The following is a 16,224-nucleotide window of genomic DNA, read 5'->3' on the forward strand; positions in this document are numbered from 1 at the left end:
TGAAGAATACATTTCTCTGCCATAAATTGTACTGAGTATGAACAGCAGAGTCATTTGAGGTTCATTGAAAATATAGGAGAACATCATGTTTCCTGTCCTTTTGTTAAACTTGGCATATTGATTTTTTTTTGCACAGCTTGCAGCACAGAAATGTGATATACAGCTATGGCAAGACAAGCTAACCACATGTGAATTTGTTAAGTACTGCTGGATTAGCAGAAATTGTCTGACTGTGCAAATAGCAAGATTTGACTTCTCCAGGAACTCTTTATGACTTAATCAATTAAAATAACAAGTTTTTATTTTATTGCCCAGAATAAATCATTAGCAAAATTCATTTTCTCCTGATCACTCATTTGTAGGATGTTTACATTCATTTTGTTTATGTATTTCAAGCAAAGTAATAAATATGTAGAATTCGAACCAAAAATTCAAAGTCAAATGTAAGAGGATAAGGATGTAACAAATGTTACCTATTGTTGTAATAATGATTCTCAAATTTTGTTAAGAATGAGATTCTAGATTTTTATTTAAATTTGCCTTGCCTTCTCCTTTTTAATATCTCTTTAGCTTTCATGCTTTTGTTCCCTTTAGGCTCAAAGGCAGCAAGGATTTGGATTTGTCTAATTCGTCTTACTGCATTTAAATATAGAACCGTGTGGAAATGGAGTCTGTGAAGTAGGGGTCATTTGCTCTTCTCCTCACCATGTGAAACCCCCTCCTTAAATGTGTCCATTATACAGTTCACCTTGCCTGACTTCAAAGAGTAGAGATGGAGGGAGAGTGAGCAATAACTCAGCAGAGTGGGTTAGCCATGGTTTCTCAGAAATGCTAATGCGTTATCTATCAGGTTTACAAAGTTCTCTGAGTTCTCTTGGAAGCAAATAAACCATTGTGTGGTTTTCTGTAGAACCAAGATGACAGTCTATCGAAAGCTAGGAGACATCCTTAATATCATGTATACGTGATCATGTTGTCACCTGCCTTTTAGGAAAATATTTTCTGTGTAACATCTCAATCTCTCCGAATTTGGGTTTCTTCTATCAACATTTTTTATCAGCATTTTTTTTCAACATTTGCTGTACTTGCTCTCATTACTTTTAAACAGGTGGACATCTTATGAGATTGCATGCCAAATTTATTAGAAACAAGTCTTTCTAAATTATCTGGCAAAAGCACAAAGCATGAGTTGTTCCCCTAATAAAAAGGGGGGAAAGGGTCAGAGCAAAGAAGAAAGTGCCACTGGTTTGTTTTAGGTGACGCTGTGCCCTGCTTGTCTGGTTTGATTACCCAGAGCCCCTGAAGCCTTAGGCAAAGCTGATTTTAGCTATAATCAGCTTCTTAACCTTTTGAGAACTAACATAAACACTACCTAGCAGTGGTTAATTATATCGCTCTGCTCCACACTACAAAGTGCAAAGGTAAAAGTGTAGAACTACAGGAACACATGTTGTGACAAAATTTAACAAGATGACTTAAGGGGATTGCAGCAGAATGCAGTTGTGTATTTGTGATAAAGTTTAAATTAATAAGGAGACTTACGGGTACTTTTTAAAAAATGGGAAGCTCTAGTTTCTGCTGAAGTTTTATCGTAAGTGTTGAACATTCATGTAGTGCCTTTTCCTTTTTGCTCACATTTGTACTTTTCCCTGAAATCCTCTTTTGATTGTACATATATATTAGAAATACAAGTATATTCTTATAGTTTCATTCTTTCATTTTCAGAGTAAACAAAAGTGGCTGCAGTATTCATATAAGTAGAGTAAAATCCTCTTGGTTCACTTTTATAGATAGTAAAAATTCATTAGGGGAAGAATGGAATTTCTTTATAGTTAAATGGGATATTGTGGTTACGTAGGCAAGAACTAACTTTTTGATTTAAAACAGGAGCTCTTGATGCAAGAATCTGATGGTCATATGGGAAATTAATATGTAAGATGATTTTACTGTCTGGGGTTGGTGTAACTCTAGGGTAGTGATGTGACTAATGGGGTAGAGAACCATAAAGATTGACTAATGTACTTATGAAGGCTATCTCCTCAAAGTCTTATTTGCGGGGAAAACTCCACCAGGAATATTCTCCTGAGGAAGGGTTGCAGGTGACCAGGAGAATATATGGAGCCATAAGCCATACCCCATATTCTAAACCTCTATACCGGCAGTTTTACCTGAAATTCCATACCTTGAAAAAATTCTGAAGGGTAGAATCTTATTGCTCCCCAGTGACACACATTATAATCAGTCACTCTGTGTGGAATTAACTTAAAATGGAGTGGGAGGGGAAGGTTTGGACTAAAGATGAACTGTTTTGTGTTTTTTTTTTTTTTAAATCTAAGGTCAATTCCTCCTAAATAACATGAATATGCTACATGCTCATATTACATGGTATAGTTTATGTTGTGCTTACAGTAAGCTAAAAAACTACATGTAAAGAAGGAGCCTTGTAGAGGTGAACATTGTGGGCCTTTCACAATTTCTGAGGAATTGAGCGGCATTTGCTGGGCAGCACGGCCAGCTCCTTTAGTAAATTTGGCCTCATGGTAAATAAAGGTAGCCTTGTTAATAAATAACTTAAATTCATTAACCTAAGGGCCACCCAAAAGGAGGAGTTCAGTAAGTTTTGTAGCCGTATATAAACTATGGAATAAGTGAAGCTAGAGAGCAGGTAACCAGACATTTTGGGTCCCTTGCAGAAATGTTTTGATTGAATCATTTTCTCTATTTTGTAATCAGCTTGTTGAAAGAAACTATTATATAAATGTCCCCAGGGGCACCTCCATGGTTCAGTTAGTTAAGCGTCTGACTTCAGCTCAGGTCATGATCTTGGGGTCCTAGGATTGAGCCCCACATTGGGCTCTCTCAGAAGGAAGTCTGCTTCTCCCTCTGCCCCTCTCCCTGCTCATGCTCTCTCCTCTCTCTCTCTTTCTCTCTCTCTCTTCCCTCTCAAATAAATAAATAAAATCTTTAAAAAATAAATAAATAAACGTCCCCATTACTGCTGCTATAGATGTCTTTCAGATGACATGTTTTTTATTTTATGGCACATGCTACAAAAATATAATACTTGTTGAGTCTTCTGGTGTGGATGGAGGAGACTGCTCAAGGCTGGAGGGCTCAGGCACAGCTTCTTCAGCTGCCCCTGGTCCCTTGGCTGCCCTGAGGACTGAAGAATCACTGTCTCTGCATCCCTGTAACCCATTGAGGACCCACCATGGGCTGGGGGGTGGCTGATTTAGAGCCATTAACTCATTACGTTTTATGAGGTCCTCTCTTAGGAGGACCTGTAGGAGAAATCCTTTCCAGAACTCTGATTTCCCCCAAGCAATTATTTCTTTTTATCTTATTGTCAATGAAAGTCTTACAGTATGTTATTCCAGTGGTTCCCGAACTTAGCTCCACAAGAGCATTACTTGAGGAACCAAGGCCTCTCTTCTGTTACAGTACAGTCACAATATCTAGGGTGGGATCCAGGCATCAGCCTTTTTCAAAGATCCCCAGGTAATCCCCAGTGGTTTCCCAAGTTTGGGAACCACTGACATACCCATTTATTCCCCTCTTAGCTTTCACCATTTGGAAGCTTAAGCCTGAATTTGCATCCCGTCTGTAGCAACTGAATAGGACTAATCACATCCATTCATTATTTTCTTATCCATTTTTGCTTTTGCCTTAACTTCTTCGAGTGCTTTCATATAATTTTATATTGTGTCTATTTTTAATACCATTAGTGAAGTACAGTTTACATACTATAAAATAATTTCATTTTAAGTATACAGTTGAATCATTTTTAGCTAATTTGCGGTAGTGCAACAATCACCACAATTGAATTTTAGAATACTTCCATCACCCCAAAAAGTTTATTTGTGCCCATTTGCTGCTTCCATCCACAGTCCCAGACAATCAGTGGTCTACTGTCTCCATGTATTTGCCTTCTCTGTAAATATCCTATAAATGGCATCAAACAATACGTGATCTTTTCTGTCTGGCTTCTTCTGCATACAGTGTTTGTGAGGCTCAGACGTATTATAGCATGTATCAGTAGTCCATTCCTTTTTGCTGCTGAACAGTATTCCATTGTGTGGCTATGCTATGTTGTGTTATCCACTTACCAGTTGACGGATATTTGAATTATTTTCAGTTTGGAGCTGTTATGTGTAATGCCACTACAAACATTCACATATGAATCAGTCCAGACATAAGTTTTCACTTATCTTGGGTGTATAAATAAGAGTAGAATTATTAGGTCATGTTGTAAGTTAATATATTCAGCTTTTCAATGAACCGTGGAACTTTTTCAAAGTGGGCACACTATTTTACATTCACACAAGCAAAGTATAAGAGTTCCAGTTTTTCCACATCCACATCAGCTCTTAGTAAATCAGTGCTTTTGATTATAGCCATTCTAGTAGGTTTGTGATGTTACTTCATTTTGGTTTTAATTTTTATTTCCCTAATGACTACTTGATATTAAGTATGTTCTCATGTGTTTATTAGCCATATGTATATCTTCTTTGGTGAAATGTCTGTATTTGTTTTGCCTATTTTTTAATCTTTTGTCTTATTACTGGGTTGAAGGAGTTCTTTATATATGCTAGATACAAGTCCCTTATCAGGTATGTGATTTATGAATATTTTATCCCAGGCTGTGGCTTGCTTTTTTTTTTTTCTTTATGGTATCTTTTGAAGTGCAGAAGTGTTTATGAGTTCAAAATCTAGGAAGTTCAATTTATTATTTTTTTACGAGTTGTATTTTTGGTATCATAGCTAAGAAGTCTTTACCAAACCCTAGATCATAAACTTTATCTACTATGTTTTGTTGTTTAAATTTATAGTTTTAGCTCTTACATTTAGGTATGATTCGTTTTGAGTTCACTTTTATGTATGATATGTGGTAAGGATCTAAGTTCATTTTTTGGCCTGTGGATATCTAATTTTCCCAAGAGCGCTTGTTGAAAACATTCTCCCCTTTGAAATGCCTTGGACCTTTCTCAAAAATCAACTGAACATAAAGTAAGGATTTATTAATAAACTTTATATTCTGTTCCATTGATCTACATATCTATTTTTACACTAGTACTGTGCTATTTTGAATGCTGTAGCTTTATCATAAATTTTGAAATTACAACATTGTTCTTTATTTATATCATCTGTAAATTCTCTCAGCAATTTTTTTTTAGTTTTCTTGTCCTTCTTTTGTTAAATATATTCTTAACTTTTTAATCTTTTTGGTGATATTGTGAATGGAATTCTAAATTCCATTTTCAAGTTATTTATTGCTAGTGTAAGAATTAAAATTGACTTTTGCATATTGATTTTGTATTCTTCAACCTAGATAAAACTTGTTTATTGGTTCTGGAATTTTTTTTTGGAGCCCAACACAGGGCTCGAACTCAGGACCCTGAGACCTGAGCTGAGATGAAGAGTTAGATGCTTAACCAACTGAGCCACCCCAGGCACCCCTAGAATTTTCTAATACAGGAGCATATTATCCATGAATAAAGACAGCCTACATCTTCTTTTCCAGTATTCATGCCATTAATTTCTTTTCTTCCTTTGCTACACTAGCTATAACCTCCTGTGCTATGTACTATGTGGTAAGAAAAATTGTAGTTTTTTTTTTCAAGGATTATTGTTACTGCTATTTTTTTGTTTGTTCATTTGTTTTTGTTTCATTTTGTTTTATTTGTAGTAGAAACTTGTCTGAACTTAATCTGCAGAATTTGTCTTCCATTCAGTATATACATGCTGATATCTGGGTTTTTTTAATTCTTATTTTTGTTTTATATTAGACTTGCTTTTTATCTTTTTTTAAGATTTTATTTATTTATTTGACAGAGAGAGAGACAGCCAGCGAGAGAGGGAACACAAGCAGGGGGAGTGGGAGAAGAAGAAGCAGGCTCCCAGCAGAGCAGGGAGCCCGATGTGGGGCTCGATCACAGGACCCTATGATCAAGCCCTGGGCTGAAGGTAGACGCTTAATGACTGAGCCACCCAGGGGCCCCTAGACTTGCTTTTTGGCGATCAACCCTTTGCTGCATAGATTAATAGTCAGAGTTTTTGCTCAATCATCCCAAGCCATAAGGCTCTGTGGATATTTGTGTGTGTGAGTTACAGAGTGTATTCAAAGTTCATGCAGTTTTCAAGTCTTCCCCCAGCTTTTATTTTTGACTAGGCTTTCCTAGGACTTCTGTGCCAGCACTCAGCCTTGCAGAAAGGAGGGATGTGCCAGGGATTCATCTAATCTCTCGATGGCTCTCTCACTTCCAGGATCTCCCTATCCGATTTCTAGCTAGTCCATTGGTCTGTTGCTCACCCCAAGTGAGATCACAACTTCAGTTTGGTAGGGCCATAGGCTTTTGTGGTTAGTTTGCTTTATTTGCTGATAATACCTTTGCACAGGAGCTTTTCTCCTACTCCAAATCAAAGTCGGGCACTCTAGCAGCGAAGCTGTGGGCTTTCACAGCCAGTCCCACCCTGGAAGCACTACTCTCCATTCCAAGCTGCCTGCCACAGATTGTCACTGTTCTGACCTGTAGTTCAGCAGTTTTTCATGAATAAACACTTCTCAATTTGTGGTTTGCCTTTGGTTGATTTCTGGAGTGCTGAGATGGTTGTACTTGACGATTCTGTTGACTTTCATAGCTGTATTCGAGATTTGCCAGCCTGGGTTCTTTTTTGTAAGCCACAAATCCTTTTTGGAACAAGGTGAAACAGTCAATATATAAATAAGAATAAGGTAAAAGAGAAAAGTAAAGCAAGGATGAAGGAAATATAAAAATAAGAACATAAATTCCTTATGGAGCAACAATAATTTTTAACTCCTATGACAGATTTTTTTCCAGTATGCCTAGGAATGGAAGTTGTCTTGGTCTTTCAATAGAGTTTTACCCTGTCAGAAAATACAAAAACCCAAGTCACCCTTGCCATTGAAGTGTAAAATAAATGGGGGAGGGGAGGAAGTATGTATCAAACCAAAAAAAAAAAAAATAGAGCAAGTTGGATCAAAATGCTACCCTGGAATCCTTTTTGTTTCATTTTATTTTGTTTTCTCCCAAAGGTCAGATCCCAACACTTGTACAACTTTAGACTGTAGGAATGCTTTAGAAAATGTGCAGTGATAAAACTGCCAGATTGAAGGTTTCTTAAGTGCTACTGTCCAAAATCACTAGGCATGCTTGAAACTAGTAATTCTTGTCAGAATATACACTCTCAGTGTGTGACTTTTATCTGCAGGTGGCAGAGCATATGTTTTAGCACCAAAAAGTGTAAGGTGTCAGAGAGAGGATATTTAATGTGTTGTAACCTATTTTTATTTTTAATTTTTTTCTTATAGCTGATTAGTTCCGGTCAAAAGCAGGCTAACTAAAATAGTTTCAGATCTTAAGGGCTATGTCTACATTAGGGGGGAAAAATGGTTCCAAATATAATTGTGTCGTTTGTTTTTATTTAACACATAAATCAAGGTTATTGGACCAGGATTTCCCATAAAAGAAAAATACAGTAGCATTTTAGGTAACTGAAGTCCAGAGACTGAGCTCTTCTCTTCAAATGAATTTTCTGATTAAATTATAATTAACCCCTTAAAAACAATCACCTTTGTTTTTATCCTTATTATAACAATTCATTTTCCTACTGTAGAAAATAGCTACTTAGGTATAGCTAGCAATTATAGATAGCAAGCAAATATCACTTAGTATTTCCTGACTAATGTAGTTCTTATTACATGATTCAAAGTTAACATTCTATGCATTAATCATCATTAAGGCCTTAGCTAAGGAAAAGAGTTACAAATTCAAACCCCAACTGTGGGAATGCAAGCACAGCATTGTCAGATTTTCCAGTTTTCTCAAAGAAGCCAGATATCTGTACATTTATTTGAAATCTGTCTAGTTTTAAGCATTGCAACTCACTTAAGTTTTAAAACTATTATACAGGTTGAACAAAGTAACTGCCATCCAACTCAGGCCCACAGGTAGCCAGTTTGCGACCTCCATATGGGAAGAATAGTCAGAGCCTATTCTGATGACAACCTCTGCCTGATTTTCTATCATGTATCTCATGCTCACAAAAGAATGTATATATCATGCTCCCCAAATGGTTGTCTTCATTATTTTACTGTAGAATTCTGAAGTAATGTATTTTAGTGGAAAATGCACTGAATGAGGCCTCCAAAAACCTTGCCTGGTGGTTAATAGTATTCCTTAAGCCTTTCTTAGGCCAACAGGCCCTGGTCTCAGCACTTGAGGTGTGTTAACTCGCTTGATTCTATTTTTGGTTTTGCCTTTTTAAAGTTTTATAATGTTAGGTCAGTCCTTTAACTTCTATAGATCTCTTTACCTGAAAACTTGTAAGATTGGGGATACATGACTGAATTAGACAATCTGTAAGAACTCTTTCAACATGAAAACTTTCACGTGGAGAATATGAGGTTTGAAATTTCAGTGAAACAAAAATAAATTGTCAAGCAGACTATAATGTTAATTTGTATAACTATAATTAATTTGTGTGAGTTTATGGCACGTTATCACATATAACACAATAAAAGTAAATGTATATAATCTTCAATTCACTTACATTCCTTCAACAAGTATCATGCTATGAAGATTTCAGTTAAGTTGAGAAAGAATTTTAGTACCCGCTGACCATGGGATTAAAAAGGCCTGAACCCTATCCTAAAGGAGCTTAGGAGCTCAGTGAGGCAGTATGTCATGCAACTAAAACTTAAATTAGAGCAGAAAATAAGTACGCAGATGTGGGTGACACATATCAGGGCTCTAAGTATTATTCCAGGGCTAGCAGAGTGGATGCATGAGTATGTGTGGCGTGTCTATGGAAGATGAGGTTCGAAAAGGGGGGAAGATGGGAATCGGAAGATGCGGAGGATCATTTAAGAGAGAAAAATATCTCAAAGTCAAAAATGAGAATGTTATCACACCAAAGAACTATAAGGCCCATTGCCCTTATAATGCTTATAGAATAGTGAGAAATTTTACATAAAAGCCAAGTAATTATTATAATGCTTTTTCTAACTTTTAGGAAGGTTGATGACTATAAGGAAGAATGTATCCCAATACAACTCTTGTGACTTTGACAGAAAACACAAATACTTGAGGTGTGGTGGTTAAATAAATTACTTGGTTTGCAGCTAACTCTCAAATGGTTCAGAAAAATAATGTACATAAAAGCAGTGAAGCACATGTGGCAAAAATGGTAACAATTATTCAATCTGATGGAAGAGTATATGGACAATCATTGTACTATTGCAACTTTTCTAGGTTTTTTGTTTGTTTTTTTTTACAATAAAAGTTGGGGAGGGAATAAAAGAGTGGAGAAAATATTGAAGAAAAAGTTCTCCAAATAACTTAAAGATTAAAGAATAAATCTAGGAAATACTTAGAATTGAACCATCATGAAAATACAGAAACTTTATGGTATAGCTGGATTGCTAAACAAAAAAAAAATTTATACCCTTAAATGCTTATATTAAAAAAGAATAAATGCTAAAAATTAATGACTTTTTAAAATTAAAAATAATAAATATAAAATATATTTAAAAGTCAAGTTTGATATAGCAGTTACACTATGGATATATAATTAGATACTTTAGGATATTTAGTAAACTTACTTCATTTCAGATTCTCAAATCTTAGCAAGTAGATCTTGCATTGTGTCTGTGGGTAGAGAGAAACTGACCGCTTTTGCACATCAGGAAGGGTAAAAATAGGGGCACCTGGCTGGCTCAGTCGGTAGAGCATACAACTCTTAATCTTGGGGTCATGAGTTCGAGCCCCATATTGGGTGTAGAGATTACTTAAAAAGAAAACTTTAAAAAAAGGGCAAATATAAAACAAACAAATGCTTTATTTCTTGAAAATTAAATCTCTACATTTTGGTAAGATTTTGTTCACTTACCTAAAAAAAGCAGAGTTGCTTAGCTTCCATGAATTTTGAGCACAGTAAGTTTATTCCCCCATTTGTCCTTGTCTTGTTTTGCCAGAATTATAAATATATACCTATAATAATATTCTTAACTATCCAGATGATTGAATAATTTCCCACTTCAGTGAGACACAGCCTAATCAAACGTACATAGAAATTTCATGAGTTTAAGAAAAGCACCTATGGGGGCGCCTGGGTGGCGCAGTCGTTAAGCGTCTGCCTTCGGCTCAGGGCGTGATCCCGGCGTTCTGGGATCGAGCCCCACATCAGGCTCCTCCGCTATGAGCCTGCTTCTTCCTCTCCCACTCCCCCTGCTTGCGTTCCCTCTCTCGCTGGCTGTCTCTGTCAAATAAAGAAATAAAAAAAAAATCTTAAAAAAAAAAGAAAAAGAAAAGCACCTATGGTAATATCCAATTTTTAGTTTCAGTAGGAATTTGTTTCACTAATGTCTTTCTTCACCAGAATTGTAATAAACAAAAGGAAAAAGAATTCTACCCATATTTTTAAATTGAAGTAAAATTCACATAACATATGTAATTTACCATGGTAACCAATTTTAAAGTCTACAATTCAGTGACCTACAGTACATTCACAATTTTGTGCAACCATCACCACTATCTAATTCCAGAAAATATTCATCACTCCAAAAAGAAACACTGTACCCTCTGGGCAGGCACTGTCAGTTTTACTTTCCCCCCAGCCCCTGGCAACCACTAGTCTGCTTTTGTCCCTGTACATTTGCCTATTCTGGTCATTTCATATAAGTACAGTCATGCAGTGTATATCTTCTCATGTCTGACTTCTTGCATTTAGCATAATGTTTTCAAGGTTCACCCATGCTGTGGCATGTATCAGTTCTCCGTTCCTTTTTATTGCCTTATAATACTCTCTTGTGTGAATATACCACATTTTGCTTATCCATTCATCGATTAGTGGACATTTGAATTGTTTCTACTTTTAGGCATTATGGATAATGTTAGTATGAATATTCATGTACAAGTTTTTGTTTGAATACCTGTTTTCTTTTTTTTTTTTTTTTTTTAAAGATTTTATTTATTTATTCGACAGAGATAGAGACAGCCAGCGAGAGAGGGAACACAAGCAGGGGGAGTGGGAGAGGAAGAAGCAGGCTCATAGCGGAGGAGAGGAGCCTGATGTGGGGCTCGATCCCAGAACGCCGGGATCACACCCTGAGCCGAAGGCAGACGCTTAACCGCTGTGCCACCCAGGCGCCCCTTGAATACCTGTTTTCAATTCTCTTGGTTATATACCTAGGAGAATTGCTGGGTCATGTAGTAATTTTATGTTTAACTTTTTGAAGAATCACCAAACTGTTTTTTTCTGGCCACGTTTTTAATGTAGGCTTTTAAGGCCGGTTTATGGGGAAGAGAATCATAAAAGTGAGAACTTCCAAACTACCTCCCCCCCCCAAAATTTAGGTGTAATCTGAGTTGAGGTCTCTCTTTTGACATTAGTAAGCATTCCTCTGCCAGACGAATTGAGTCTTCACTGGAGGGCTTTTATTCTATGCTCTCGGACTGCTAGTTGCATAATTGAAGATTAGGTGGTTGGAGGGGTGTAACTAGACTTGGAGCTTTTGCAGTATTTTCCCCCTAATTTTTGTCTCCAGTTAAAGAGGACGAATGCTTTACCTTTCAGTTTATAGAAGCATAATAATCTGGAAGTTTCAGACCTTCATCTGATATGCTTTAAAATAGTTTTAAATTAGGGTGGTCTTCTTAGCACTCAATAACTGTTTTAAATTTCCTAGAGTGTCCCTGAAAAAAAAAACAACAACAACAACAACAACAACAACAAATCTCCATTAGAATCCATGCCAGAATATTTCTCAACAACTGCTAGCCCTCTGTATTTAAAATGTTTGCATTACTAAAATTTCTGAGAAGCTTAAGAATTTCTTGAGAACCTACAATATTGGACCTTTTTAAAAACTAAACGGTTTACATATATACTTTGAGGTTCTGGCCTATGGTTAGCTTCCCCCTTGGAGATGAAATATTTTATACTTGGAATTAAGCCAAATCCCTGACTTGCATGCATTCAACTTATGTTCATGCATCCAAGTCCTGGCATTTGAATGGTCTTTTTCCTTCATCTGAATATTTTCTAACTTGAAGAAAAATAACACTTTTCGATTTAGGACTTGACTCTCTCTCCTCTCCTTCCCCTCTTCACCCCTAAGCAGATGTCTTCATACTATACGTACCTGCAATGCTATGAGGAGAGACAGTATCTTGGTATCTTCCAACTCAGGAGGATTACCCTTAAATACCCTCTAGCCTGGAGATCCCCAGAAGAGCTGCAAGGAATTCCGTAAACGTTTTGAAATTCTATGCTGAATAGGAGTTCTGGAGAGGGGAATCATAGCTTTTATCATAATCTCAAACTGGTATATGATCCCCAAAAAGTGGATATCCGGTAGTTCTAACAATGCCTGGAAACAAAAGGGACACACTTCCTGTGGCACCGTAACGGTGTGTGGTCAAGCCATGAGTATTTTTCAGTCAGACTTTCAACTGCAAAGTCAAAGTAATAGCAGTGTGAACTGGCCAAGAATCAGTGGTCCTGGGTTTGTAGTCACGCTGCAAATCACACTGCTTACTTGGGCAGAAATAATCCCTTTTGCATACTGGGTTTTCCCATCATCTCGGACTTACAGAACTTGTCATTTTTAGAAATAAAAACAGTCATTTAAGAAAACTCACCCTTCTCTTTAATATTTTGCTAATCTTCAACAATATGCACATCCCTTAGCAGGTGCCCTGCACCTTCCTTAAAGCTATTTTGTGCACTTGACTACCATCAGATGCTACTGAAAGTGAAGCAATAGCTTAGGTTATTGCTTCTGGGCCTTGGATAGTCCTAGTAGATCTCATCCAAAGCCCGCCAGCTTTATAACCTTGGAGCTATACTGATAGACCTCGGGGGCTTCAGTGGATGATCCAGTGGAGCTGCTGACGGGGAGCAGTTTTCAAGGGTGTACCAAGGGTAGATGCTTGTGATGCTGAAGGTGTTTTCTAGGAATGGATCAAGGTGGGTGGGACTGTTAGGGCACTGAGGGCACCAGACTACCTGCAGAGATGGAAGAGCCAGAGGTAAGGGCAGATGGAGGAGTGTAATGTATTACCCCTGCTCACACTGTGATGGCACCTTCTACCCTGAGGCCTCTAGTACGTGTGTAGAGTATCTTCTCCAGCCGCCAAAGTATTTCTTTTGACTATTTGATCATATTGTTCAGTTCTCTGAAATAGTTTTACCTTACATCTGCCCCTTACTGATTTCCAAAAACCACTTGAGGTTCCACATAAATATCGAAACACCTTTTTTCAGTTTTAGTTTCTGCACTGTGGTCCTTACAAACAGATTCCAATTCTATAAGCCAGGTTACAAAAGTGAGAGTCTTAAGGTGAAAAAAAAAAAAATAGCAAGAAGCAGGAAGGATCATTAGCTATTTTTTTAACTGATGTGTGAAGAGAGGAAAACTAACCTTGTTTGCACACCTGTTGTGTGCCATTCACTTTATCTGTATGGTCTCATCTACCCCTCATGGTACTTCTTTGTGGTGAGTGTTAGATATTTTTTTACAGATGAAGAAACCAAAGTTCGCATAGTTTGTAAGTGACAAAGTTGGAATTCAAACCCAGATCTGGCAGTTCTGCACTGCACTGCTTCCCCAACACCCACCAGGGATCAGCAGCAGTTGAGGCGTTTCCTGAAGGTTTGTGGTGGCAGTAGCTTCATGGAAGAGGGCCAGGGGATTTGTTCTCAAGCTGCATTGTATATTTACAAATATATTCTAGGGACACCTGGGTGGCTCAGTTGGCCAAGCATCTGACTTCGGCTCAGGTCATGATCTCAGGGTCTTGGGATCGAGCTCCGTGTTGGGCTCCCTGCTCACCGGGGAGTCGGCTTCTCCCTCTCCCACTGCCCCTCCCCCTGCTTTTGCGTGTGCTCAAGTTCTCACTCTCTCTCAAATAAATAAATCATATATATATATACACATATATATATACATATATATATATATATATATATATATACATATATATATATGTATACACACACACACATATATATATAGTGTAGGCATGTAGGGTACTTTGGGGGAAAAACTAGTCTAATTTATAAGGACCCTAAAGTCCCTGCACATTTGCAACCTTGTCCTTGATACCTCCCACAAAGGATTATATGAGACTGTTTAGGATGGAAGTGAAATAAGCAGCTAATAAATGGGTCATTTTTAATTTCCAGTTTTTGCTTTAATTATTGATGTTTTTCTTTATTGCAGTGAAATGTCACAAATAAAAATGCAAAGCATTTATTACAGTTCTAACATGGTAGAAGGTAGAGCAAACAAACGGTGAAAAAATCCAAGAGAAGGATTAATAATTAAATAATGAAAAGTTTAAAATAAAAATGTCCTTGTAGACAAAAACATATACTACAGATATGGGTCCAGATCCCCTTTGATACATCTGGGAATCCCAAGAAGTAAAAGGAGCATATTAAGAAGGAAACCTTAGAGCAGCACTGGATTGGAAGTTAATAGAATCTAAGTCTTAACCCCATCCTACCCCTACCCAAACCAACCCCATTCCACTAGCAGTTCTGGCTCGTTCCTTCTCTCATTCAAAAAATAATAACTGACGGGCACCTGGGTGGCTCAGTCGTTAAGCATCTGCCTTCAGCTCAGGGCGTGATCCCAGCGTTCTGGGATCAAGCCCCGCATCAGGCTTCTCTGCTGGGAACCTGGGCTTCTTCCTCTCCTGCTCCCCATGCTTGTGTTCCCTCTCTTGCTGGCTCTCTCTCTCTCTCTGTCAAATAAATAAAAATAAAATCTTAAAAAAAATATATATCTACTGAGTCCTGTATGTCAAATACTATTCTAGATGCTAGAGATTTGGCAGTGATAAGGATAAACAATATTCCTGTTGCATCAAGCTTAAATTTTAGAAGAGAAAATAGATGAGAGGTAGGCAAATTTTATACACACACACACACACATACACACACACACATATATCCTGTTATAGTCTATAGAATGTTATACATACATAATGTTTATATTGATATAAAAGTGTTATAATACAGGGGTGCCTGGGTGGTACAGTTGGGTAAGCTTTGGATTCTTGGTTTCGGCTCAGGTTGTGATCTCAGGGTCATGACATTGAGTCTGCCTGGGCCTCTCCACTTAGTGGAGAGTCTCCTTGAGACTTTCTCTCCCTCTCCTTCTGCCCTTACCGCCGCCCCCCCCATGCATGTGCACACTCTTGCTTGCTCACTCTCTCAAATAAATAAATAAATCTTCTCAAAAAAGTGTTACAATACATATAAAATGTTTTAGATAGTGGTGTTAAGATAAAAATTAAGTAGGTTAAAGGGTGAGATAGTGCAGGTGGAGGTACAGAGCACTTTTTTTAAAAGATTTTATTTATTTACTTATTTATTAAAGAAAGCAAGCACGTGCATGCGGGGGGGGGCGAGTAAGGAGAGAAGGAGGGACAAGCAGACTATGCACTGAGTGCAGACCCCTGGGGGCTCCACACGGGGCTTGACATGGGGCTCGGTCTCACCACCCTCAGATCCTGACCTGAGCCAAAACCAAGATTTGGTCACTTAGCCAACTGTGCCACCCAGTACACCCCAGGTGTACTTTAGATGGGGTGGTCAGGAAGGACCTCTGAACCTTTGTCACTGAACCTTTTGGGGACTCAGTCTCTTTATACCTAATATAAGAGCATTGCTAGGTTATCACTAAATGGCTGCAAAATTCTGTGCTTTCTGTAAGGGACGCATCTTTGGGTCAAGTAATCTTTTGTATGTATAAATTATGGTCTTTGTTGTGCATTGATCTCAAAATATAATAAGAATGTTCATTGATTCCCCAGGTTAATTCCATGTTACATTTGGGGAATTTAAACTGCGATTTAAATGCCTTCCCAAAGGTTGCGTAATAGTGAAAGAAGGATTAGAGCTCTCAATTCCTGCCATTCTCAGGCTGAAAATTCCACCACTCTATGATAGAATAAGAAGTGGAATTGAAATGTCAGAACAGTTCAAAGAACATTAAAGATGTGTAAGCTATGATGGACTAAAATATTTACAAATAAGGAATTGGATAAGTATATCCCACTGCACTCATTTATGGCAGGCAAGTAAGCCATGTGATATGCTTTGAACCAGTAAAATAGCAAATCCCCCCCAAGAAAATCTATAATTTTAATCAAAAGTTTGTTTCAGTCATTGAAATTCTGTTATTGCTGCTTA

The 16,224-nt window shown here is 37.5% G+C and overlaps 1 protein-coding gene across 8 annotated transcripts in view; it reads left to right on the top strand.

Annotated features, from left to right (window-relative positions):
• Positions 1-16,224, top strand: part of ARB2A (ARB2 cotranscriptional regulator A) — a 422,367-nt gene that overhangs the window by 331,894 nt on the left and 74,249 nt on the right. The window contains exon 12 of one of the 8 annotated variants that reach the window (XM_087861979.1): positions 137-10,330. The exons of the other annotated variants lie outside the window; for them this stretch is intronic. Coding sequence (XP_087718105.1) covers positions 137-156 — 20 coding nt within the window. The 3' untranslated portion in view covers positions 157-10,330. Of the gene's footprint in view, positions 1-136; positions 10,331-16,224 lie in introns of those variants that run through there. 8 annotated transcript variants of the gene reach the window in all.

Source organism: Ursus americanus, chromosome 5 (assembly GCF_024610735.1).
Source record: "Ursus americanus isolate L20-20 chromosome 5, mUrsAme1.1.p, whole genome shotgun sequence".
NCBI lineage: Eukaryota > Metazoa > Chordata > Mammalia > Carnivora > Ursidae > Ursus > Ursus americanus.